We start from the raw sequence: 10,681 nt of genomic DNA, 5'->3' as shown, positions 1-10,681 counted from the left end.
TATTGCATCTCATGAGCTTTTCTTACCTACCCATCTATCAAACAACTACAATATTTAGCTTCTCATAGACACCTTCACTAATACCAAACTACCTTTTTCCTGTTCCCAGAAAATATTAATTACTGTGCACAAATGGGGAATAGTCCATTACAATATTCTCCAGAAGAGAGATAAACTTTAGAGAAGCAATGAGCCATAGAATTAAGGCAACCTGAAAAGAAAAACTAAACATTTCTATATATCCAAAAATTCTTAGTTTCAGTCACTTGTCTTAATGCAATTTAAAATATTCTTGGTTCGGTTTTTCTTTTCTTTTTTGGCTTCCAATCAGGATTAAGAAATACTACTAATAAAAAAGGAGTGATTTGTGATTTACATAAAGCTGAAATGGTTCAAAACTGAAATGGTGAATTAAAAAAGAATTTTCTCTTCCTGACAGTGCCCTGATTGGTGCAAATTTCCTGCCCGCAGATGATATTGACAAAGAAAAAAGGCAACATAGGAGAGGAAAAGAGATAGGGATGTATTTTCACAATCACTGATGAGGACTGTGTAAATTAGCCCCAAGCTCTTACAGAGACTGCAAAATCAGGGTACAGTAGATAATTGGGACTACCTCGTTTATGATAAAAAGGATTTTACTATCAGTGATGGCACAGTGGTTCGAATACAGTACTGCAGGCCACTTCTGTTGACTGCCAGCTGCCAGCAGTTCAACAGTTGGAGTCTTCCTGGCTCAAGGGTGACTCAGCCTTCCATCCTTCCGAGGTGGGTAAAATGAGGACCCAGATTGTTGGGGACAATAGACGGACTCTGTAAAACCACTTAGAGAGGGCTATAAAGTACTGTGAAGAGGTATATAAGCTTAAGTGCTATTGCTGTTTTCCTGACCTGAAAAGGAATGAATGGAGCTTTAAACCATTAATGAGGCAGTAACCTCAGAGATTATTGCTGTGAGCACATAGGAAGAAGAGAAGGAATAGGTGTTTTATTAACAGAACAATTCTAAACTGAGAAACTATGATGTGGTGGATAATCCACCCATTTTGCAAAGCCCTTGATCCTAGAGCTGCTGCAGGGACTTCACCTGCAAGGAATCTTTGTTTATATTAAATTTCTCACTGAAATTAATATGATGAAAATTAACTTGGGAAGGAAGCTTTTTCTTTCATTAATTCCAATATGGAAGAAGTGGGACATTGCAAATCAAGAGGCCAGTAGGGAAAATGTTTGCACCAACCAACCTGCACATTTTTATACAAATGTAAAGTCCCGGAGTTACTATGTAGTTTATTATTAAAATACTTCATAGTTTGATCCTAAGATAAATGCATATACAGTAGAATTTTAGGTAAGAGATTATCACAGAAGCCTGCATTTTCCTTCAATATTTCACAGGCTGCTCTTTGTTAATCTATGCTCACAATACTGAAGATAAACACTACGGGTTTCTCTATATTATATCACTGTAGAATACTTTGTCTTAGGGTGGCACATAATAGTTACCATATTTTTCGGAGTATAAGACGCACCGCAGAGTGTTTTGGTGGCTTGCAAAGTGCTCCTGAGGGCTGGGAAGGGCAGTTTTTCGCTCATTTTTGGGGGGGCAGCACCCAGGAGCACTCTACAATCCTCCCAAAGCACTGCATGCCCTTTTGATTTTGGGGGTTTTTTTTTTTTTTGGTTTTGCAAAAAACGAGGCGTGCAGACGCTTTGGGGGGCCTGCAGAGTGCAAAACCCTTTTTTTTAAATTTACCTCTTTTAAATCATGGTGCGCCTTCTACTCCGGTGCCTCTTATAATCCAAAAAATACAGTCTATGCAGACTTAAGAGACTTAGGCTGAGAAGTCATGGAATCAAAATCTGGCTTCATGTATGGAACTTTTAAAAAGTATATTCATTCATTCTGTATATTCAAATGTTATAGTCTATTGCAGCGGTGTAAAACTCGATTTCATTGAGGTCCGCATCAGGATTGTGTTTGACCTTGGGGGTCTGAGGTTGGCATGGTCAGCTCGATGTTACTTGTGTTGTAGGCCTGAGCACCAGGAATGAAATTCAGCAGGTTCTGACAAGTTCTGGAGAACCGGTAGCAGAAATTTTGAGTAGTTAGGAGAACCGGCAAATACAACCTCTGACTGACCCCAGAGTGAGGTGGAAATGGAGATTTTGCAATAACCTTCCACACCGACAGAACCGGTAGTAAAAAAAAATTGCATTTCACCACTGCCGAGCGTTCTGACAGCAATAATGGGCTCCCGAGCTCCATTTTCGGCTGCAACGGTCTCCTGCAACACTCTGCCAATGAAAACAGAGCTCGGGAAAGCTGCGGGTGGCCCTCCCGAGCTCCGTTTTTGCTGGCAGAAGCACTGTAGGCCGGTCCTTTGCTATTTCCAGGATGGTCCCACGGGTCAGATCTAAGCACCCCATGGGCGGGATCAGGCTCCCAGGCCTTGAGTGTGTCAAACTCAAGTGTGTCAAACGCTAGTCTATTACCTTTCTATAGCACCAGCAAATTCATAGAAAAACCCAAATTCCGTACTAGACTTTATCTCAATTCTTTTGAACTCAGGTCCAACTAAAGCTTCAGAATACACTTTAAAGAAAGGTTTAAATAAAAGATCAATTTCTCAATCTATGTGTATCTAAAATACTTTTTTTAATCTTGCATAAATTCACAAATAAATACAATATTGTAAATGTATTTTAAACATATTATACACTCATGTCAGTTAAATGTTTTACATCAAGGCATAGCACACCGCCTCTTACACATACTGTATATACCTTGAAAGGCAGCAATTTAGTGTAATCCCCGAGATTTGGCAAAACAGTATTGCCAAGATAAATAATATGGATCAATTTCACAGATATGCTACAAGATAAATAAATAAATAGATGCTATCACATTTTATTTGAAATAGAATTGCTTATCAAAAGAATATACAATAATTGAATAATTATTTGATATAGATATAGATATATTATATAACCTAAGTTAATTTAACTTTAAAACAAAACATTTCTTCAATAGTGGAAGGATGCGAAAATGAATAATTTATTCAGCCATACTGAATGATGAAAAGAAGTTGCTTTCAAGACAAATTAAAAGGTTTTTGTTGCTCGGTTTCATGGCATCTGAAAAACACAAACAAATCCACGCTTAAAGATGCATTTTTCTTTTCTTTGCAATTATCAGGTCATTAGATTTATGGCGCTCTTCTTTAATTATGCTCCAGAGTTAAAATAGGACAATCCACTGAATAAAAAGGAGCTGGATCAGCTTGTTATGGGATAAGGATGGCATAGGTTTTGCAAAGTTAATATGTTTTAAATAAGTTTTTAAAAAGGGTCAGAAATTAATGTTTGGCTCTATTCCCTATAAGCAGTTTCTCTTAAGAAGGCATCTTCCCAAACAGTATAATTTGGCAGTTATAGTAGATAGGATTGCACAATTACAAAAGATTTTCCACATTTAAGTGAGACTGTTTCAGTCTTGCAGTCTGAATGGTCATAGAACAGACCAACTGCAGATATCTACAAAAGCAAGTAGGCTCACTTCTGCCAAATTTGGCAAAGAGGACATTTCATCCCACTTCTGCAGTTCCCACCACTGCATTACAGCTTCCGTCACGTCCACCATGCTCTCTGCTCCACCTGGACTTAAAACGGGAATGAAGTGACAGCTTCTCAAAAATCATTTCTGCACTCCAGAGCTCATAGAAAAAAAGGAAATGCCTCTATAAACAAAACATCCTCATTGCTGAAGTTGCATAAGCCATTTGCTAAATTTTAAAATGGCAATAAAATTAATGCGGGGACTAGAAATCAAATTACAAAATGGCGGCGTTACAAGGCTGCATACATGTTTAAGCTATGCAAGCGGAAGATCTCTGTATCAAAATAATGCTAGTTTAGGAGTGACATATTTACTAATACAATATTCATTCTTTTTTCCAAGTGAAAAAAAAAATGGATTCCAATCCCAAATCCAATTATAAGGAAGAAAGCCTAGTCCAACAATGAATAGCTGGTTTTCATAACCCTCATTTTCAATTATTTAAAAGGAGTAATTCCACTCTGGTAATACCACTAAAAGAGCTTTCCCTATGCCAGAACTCACGAAAATTGGATTTCAGCGCTCAGAAATGAAATTACGGAGTTGAGGTTCAGTACACTGAGAGGACATCAGGTTTAGAAAGTCTGAACTAAAGGTTATATTTTTTTGGGGGAAAAAATCTCATTACTCTTTTCTCTCTACACTAAATATCCTTCTAAGACTTAACATATTCACCGAGGAAATAGAATTCCAACATCATTTAACACTTACCATATCCCAGAACTCATTCGGCAAATTAGATGTGTACGTTTCTTCTTCGCCTACCAAAAGCATGGGCTCCGACATTGGTAGGTACAAATGTGCTCTTTCCCACACCTCCTGATCTGTTCAGGAAATCTGCCAAACGATGGGTCACACAAGTTGACGTGTTACACGCTCTCTTTTGTGCTGTGATGCTGTTTTGTTTTGTTTTTTCAAAAAAAGAAAGAAATTAAAATTAAGGTCTTGGATGCAAGCTTCTGATTTGAACCTCACCTTATTTTATCAAAGAAAGCATGATGCTGCCTGCTGTTTAATCCTGGTTTTCCCTCAACCTCTTGTTGGCAAAATCTCAAGAATGCCAACCTTTAGGAGGAGGAGCAATTTTATTTGATGGTGAATGGAAAATACTTCTAAAGGGTCCTTGGTGCTCTCTATGCTTGCTTGTTTTTTTTGCAGACGATTCATTAGCAAACTGGATAACATCATCAAGTGCTAATCGTAGAAAAGACTTGCTGTATTTTTCGGAGTATAAGACGCACCTTCCCCCCCCCCCCCTAAAAGAACATGCAAATGTTGGTGCATCTTATACACTGAATACAGCCATTTTGGCCTCCCGAAACCCCCACCCCATATCTCATTTTTGTGAAAACTGAGGTGTTTTTCGCAAAAATGGGGGCGTTTTTGCCTTTCCCCAGCTCCCAGCAGCACTCTGCAGGCTTCAGTAGGGCTGAGGAAAGGAAAAATACCTCCATTTTTGCAGAAAACGCCCCATTTTTCACAAAAACTGTGGTCTTTTTGCCTTCCCCCAGCCCTGCTGAAGCCTGCAGAGTGCTCCTGGGGGCCGGGGAGAACAAAACTTTTTTTCCTTACTTACGTCTTCAAACTCTTGGTGCATGCTATACAACGGTGCATCTTATAGTCCAAAAAAATACAGTATACTCTTTGAACATACCCCAGAGTATAGAAAAACCAAATCATTGCACATTCTTCCCCAACCTGTGGGGAGGACACCTGGATTTCCAAGGATCACAGTCCTGTAGTAACATGGTTGACCAAGGCCACTGCATATGTGAACTGTTGCCTTCATCTTCTGGGTCTACATTTCCTCATATAATGCCATGTCTGGGTATATAAGCTACCAGGATGGTCTAAAAGATATATGATATATTTATCTGATATCAGATTGACCGTGTGTGTCATCCAACTTTGTTTCTCTGTTGCTCATCTCTGACACACACAAAAAAATCAGGCTTTTAAAATCTCATCCATTTGAATGCTTAAATTAGCCTACATTGTTCCCACAACGAATACAAGTCAGTGTTTGAATTACAGGCAGTTTTGGATTCTCTTGCCTTAAATTATCTTCAGGCTGATAAGTCAATCAAAATAAGTAACTTCTTCATGAACAAATACATACATAGAAATATAAGATTAAAATTCTTACCTGGAGGAAGTCAAACAGAATAAAACTTTTTATAACTGAACATTGTTCACATTTGGAAACCAGTTGTTGTGTTTCTACACTTCTGAACAGATTTGTAAAGTTCATACTACCAAACTCAGTGTGAACCTTTTCACTTACTTCACTGTATGAAAGTTATCACCTTTGGGATTCATCCAATACTAATCAGATGCGAAGCTCTTTCAAAATATTCTTAATTAAGAAAAAAATGCAAACATCCATGCTGACCTCCTTATAGCTTGATGAAAACTCTTCAAATTTTGTTACAAACCCCACATTTTAAAAATGGTATAAATAATTTGTAATCAGGACATAGACCTATTCCTTATAGAAAAATAGGTTTATTGAACAGTTGCATGATTGGGCATGAAAGAAACATTTATTTATTTCATTTTTTTTACAATGAGTAGCCTCAAATAAAAAAATGATGCTTCCTTATTATTCATAAAATAAGAATCTTAAAAAAATCAGTTGAAAATTCAAGGCAATGTTTTATTCTGATCTACTCTGAATTTGGTTTCTGCTTTTCCCCAGCTCCCTACAACAGTGCGTGTGTGCGTGCGCGCGCGCGTGCGCGGGGGGGGCATTTTGTCCTTAATTTCCTAACTTGGACTTTGCTCTACTACTCCAAGCACTTCAGATCTAAAAGAACACAGCAAAGTTAGCAGTGAAGGTTAGATCCACATCATGCATCAAGTGAAATAAAAGAAGGAAAACAAAAGAGGGGAAAAAATAAAACCAAAGAGGGATCTGAGCCCATCTAGTTGCTTCCGAGGGCTTCCTCAGTAGTTTGCATAGCGTTCATTTTCCAGCTCACTCAACACATTCCTTTTCTTGCCAGGCGTCCCAGCCCCGACGTCAGTGCGAGGGTACGTTTGCAACTTGTGCAATTCTTGAGACAGTTTGCCCAGCACACAAGTGCTCAGGTTGGCACAACGTTTGGCAATGGGTCTATCCAAGCTGCAAAGGGGAAAAACATGCCGAACAAAGTAACCGGGGGAGGGAGAAAAAGGAAAGCAAGAAGAAAACACGTGCGTCGTCATGCCTTATCCCCTCCCCCTTCCCCACGTCCCACTCCACCACCACCCCAAAAAGAACTCCTCCCGAGCCTTTTATTCAATACAAGCCCATCTCGATGCCGTGCCTTGAGGCGCAAGCCCCATGCAATGTCAATCGGAAGAACCATCGGAGCAGCGGGTAGGAGGCGCAAGTGAGCCATTGCCCGGTCAAGCAAACGAGTTAGGGGAGGGATGGGGGGGGGGGCGTTGCGACTGTTAGCAATTCCGGGGTGGGGAGGGCATTGCATGCGTCGCTGGGGCTCAACCATTCCTCATGCTTCACCAGGGGAGTTCAGTGGGAAACCGCAGGTGCAGTTGGAAGCCTGGGCTGGTTAGGGAAGGGGGCGCTACGTGCAAAGAATCGCTTTCCTTCTCCAAGTCAAAGGGCCTTCACGCTCTCTGCCGCCTGTCTCTGTCTCTCTCTGCCTCTGCCTGTCTATCTTTGTGTGTGTGTGTGTGTGTGTGTGTCTGTCTGTCTGTCTGTCTGTCTGTCTGTCTGTCTCTTTCTCTCTGTGTGTGTCTCTTTGTCTGTCTCTCTCTCTCTCTGTCTCTCTCTCTCTCTCTCTCTGTCTGTCTGTCTGTCTGTCTCCCCCCCCCCCCCCGGCACTAAGTCTGAGTCCGGCGGGCTCGGTTCTTAAGGAAGCGGGATAGGGGAGGTGGGATGACGGGACAAAAGGGAAGACATCCAAGACCTACCTTCTTGCTCTCCCATTTTATCAACATCCCGCCTCTTTGCACTTCAAAGCCTTCCTTGTGCATGTGTCTGCATATACGCGTGTATGTGTGTGTATATATACATAATAGATACGTAAGTATTGCATACCCATAGTCAGCCAATGGATAAATGGATATACTTCAGTAAAGTTGGCGAGCAAAATGAGCGGGTGAAGCGAGGCCCACTACTCGGATAGCCCGCCCCAGGTGGTTGCAAGGCGCCCGCCCGGTTATAGAGGAAGGGCATCCTCGAGGAGCAAACGACGCCCACCTGCTTCGATGCCCACCACGGAGGCGCTCGGAGGTACACCCCCACCTCCAGCTTGGCGTCCGAGAGGGAGACGTGGGAAGAAGGCAACGGTGCTTTGGAAGCTGCTTACCTACTGCCTTCGCTGCCCTGATCCGGGTCTTCCGCTGTCATCTGGACGTATTCCTTCACCAGGGCATTGAGTAACCTCCGAGCTTCGTAGTCCCCCAGGGCGCCTCGGTCGGTGACGGGCTCGAAGCCCCCTCTGCATGAAGACAAGTGTGCCCTGAAAGCAGCAGCTTTCCCGGGAGCAGCGCTTCTCCTCTCCCCCCCCCCCCCCCCCAGGTAGCCTGGGTGGGATCAGGGGCGGGAGGGAGCGGCTTTTCCAGCCAGCGCCCGTCAGCCATCCCTCCTCCTCCCCCGAGGTTAGCGTGGAGTGCCTCTCTCCCAACCAAGACTGGGGAGGGGGGGTTACGAATACTGCTGCCCGGTGTATCTGGAGGGGCTTCGGAAAGGGGAAGGCTGGGCGAGCCCTCGGTTTGTTTGGCTAATGGAAGAAAATCACAAGGCGGCCAACGGATTGTGCTTTTGCTTGCTTTCTGCTTACATGCTTGCGCAATTTCTACTCCGCTTTCTAATTTCGGCCTCGCAGCCCCGGAGCTCCGCGCCTCCGCCGGGAGGGAACTTGGAGACTCTCCTCCCGAGAGCCTGCAGGCAAGTCGCGATCGAGCTGATGCTTTTGCAATTAAAAAGGAAGCCGGGGAGCACCAATGCTCTAAAAGCTGGTTGGTAATCCGGCCGAATGGTCCCCACACGGAGCCAAATCTGCGCCTGCCGAGCGCCCTAAGCCCTTCTTCTTTTGCCCTCTCCTAACCAAGCGCCTTCCCGTCGGAGGACTTGCTTCGCTCCGCGCCTCCGCCGGGAGGGAACTTGGAGACTCTCCTCCCGAGAGCCTGCAGGTAAGTCCGCTGCCGCTTCTTACCTGAGCGGGACGGCCTGGCCGTTCTCCATCTGGCAGGCCACCAAAGCGTAAACGGCGAGGAGCGAGGAGATCTTCAGCACAGCCATGGTCTCTTCTCTCTCTCTCTCTCTGCAAGAAAGGCTCAGTTTCAACCGAGGAGCCACTTTGCAGCCTCTGCGGGCCCTGCCTGTTTCCCCTCTGCCTATTTAGGATGCGACCCCATCGACCAGCACCCCAACTGACGCGAATAGGATTCCCTTCTAAAGGAGAAAGCATATAGCTGGCTGTGGTAAGTCCAAGAAGTCCTTCCCGGGCAAAATGTTATGACCAGGCTGGCTTAAGGTGGGGATTCTCTGAGGGTAATAAATTAATTAGTTAATTATGCGGGTAAAGAAGTATTTGCAGAGGATTTAGCGGTCTCTTAATATCCACTTAGGAATTCTGAGGGCTTCGGCAGCGTTTTATCTATATGGACTATCGCAACTGGGCAGAAGCAACTCAGAACATCGGTGCCAAAAGAGGAGAACCAAAAATAGAACCTTTCTTAAAGAAAACGAGTCAAAGTGGCGAGATTAAATGAGAGATGCCTCGTTTTGAAGCAAAAATAAAAAGCTAAAACAAGTGGACCTCTGAAAACGTGGTAAGGCAGTGCTGTAATCGGAGTTTGACTCATTTATGTACTGGGAAATAAATACCTTATTTATTTTCTAAAATACAGAAATAATCATGCACACAATTATAAGCTGTTTTTCCACATATGGTTTCTTTGTCCTCCCCTTCAGTTCAAGCATTTTCATTTAGTCAACATTTTAAAAATGTTGAATATATAGCATCTCCATAAATATGTATTTCTGACCCTCTTGAATTTTCCTATGTCCAGACTTTTTGACAGTGCATGCCTGACCTCAAAGCCTCTGTATAAGCCTGACATACATAACACTCCCAGGGGTTGTTCTTAAATTCTTCCTCATTTAGACTTTTTTCTTGCAAAGAAATCCATAAGGAAGTTTCGGATGCTATGAGATACTACTGTCTCAGGGAGCGGGGAGGAGGGCATGGAGACAGAAAGATGCTTTAAAAGGTATTTTAAATTAATATATATATATTACCTTGATTAGAGCAATCTTTAAGATAACCCTTGCATTTTTTTAAAAAAAATGAAGTAAGTCACACACTGAAATTAAATGCATCTTTTAGGAGTTTTCTCCAGCAAAATAAAAGCTTTCTTGCTTGCAAAGAAATTTTGTTTAACATTTGCAGGATGAACCTTTTCCTCTTATTCACTAACATCTTCAACTGCTAATTCTTATTTTAAAAAATCCAGAAAGGATTAATTACGCTGTCTATTACAAAAACCAGACAAGAAGGCTAGCACCCTTGAAATGTAAAACTGAGGAATACAGGACACCCACAGCTTTCAAGCTGATGCGACACTCTCTACAGGTCTGGGAGTAAATCATCCTAGATTCAGTAAGACATTAAAGAAAGCATGGGCAGGATTTCTGCTCCTAGAGTTGTATGATTGCTGTGAGGTTGCTGTAGTAAAAAGGGCTTACCTTCAAATGTGAGCCGCCTTAAGGAAGAGTGAAACGTAGTGGAGGTTTCCTCGGAGTGATTTTCAGAGTCGTGGTGGTCTTCAATGGTCAACGACCCCTTTTTATACATATCACCAGGACAGAAATGTGTAGGCGTTCAACGAACACTGACTCGCCAATCAGCATCTCCTTTATCACTATAAAACCAATCCACGACTGACCACAAAACTCCCAACTCCCGAATTACGTCATTCCCAGTCACTGGGTATTCCATTCACAAAAAAATTGCCAGTCATTTAGACACATCCGATAGGTTTATTTGCATTTAGGTCACTGAACGACTGGGGGTGGGGTGGGGAGACGGGGGGGGGGCAGGAAGAGAC

The 10,681-nt window shown here is 42.7% G+C and overlaps 1 protein-coding gene and 1 long non-coding RNA gene across 4 annotated transcripts; one reads left to right on the top strand and one right to left on the bottom strand.

The window, feature by feature from the left end:
* Positions 1–2,640: 2,640 nt before the first annotated feature.
* CALCB (calcitonin related polypeptide beta) lies at positions 2,641–10,387 on the bottom strand. Of its 3 annotated transcripts, XM_081938329.1 has the most exons (5): positions 10,320–10,377; positions 8,785–8,890; positions 7,936–8,067; positions 4,331–4,515; positions 2,641–3,138 (listed from the first exon to the last, which is right to left on the bottom strand). In XM_081938329.1, the coding sequence occupies exons 2-4, from the start codon at positions 8,868–8,870 to the stop codon at positions 4,356–4,358; spliced, it is 378 nt and encodes a 125-aa protein (XP_081794455.1). In that variant the 5' UTR covers positions 8,871–8,890; positions 10,320–10,377; the 3' UTR covers positions 2,641–3,138; positions 4,331–4,355. The 3 variants fall into 3 exon arrangements, with proteins under 3 accessions (XP_081794455.1, XP_081794454.1, XP_081794453.1); XM_081938328.1 differs by lacking the exon at positions 2,641–3,138 and having other exon boundaries at positions 4,373–6,743; positions 8,785–8,886; positions 10,320–10,387; XM_081938327.1 differs by lacking the exon at positions 2,641–3,138 and having other exon boundaries at positions 4,373–6,743.
* Positions 8,521–9,442, top strand: LOC309384617. Its single transcript, XR_014174084.1, has 3 exons — positions 8,521–8,761; positions 8,904–9,052; positions 9,200–9,442. It is a non-coding gene; the product is annotated as an uncharacterized lncRNA (long non-coding RNA).
* Positions 10,388–10,681: the final 294 nt, after the last annotated feature.

The sequence above is a fragment of the Natrix helvetica genome, assembly GCF_964273705.1.
Source record: "Natrix helvetica genome assembly, chromosome: 1".
NCBI classification, from domain to species: domain Eukaryota; kingdom Metazoa; phylum Chordata; class Lepidosauria; order Squamata; family Natricidae; genus Natrix; species Natrix helvetica.
The sequence above is the reverse complement of the archived record's forward strand: the minus strand, read 5'-3'. Positions and strand labels throughout refer to the sequence as shown.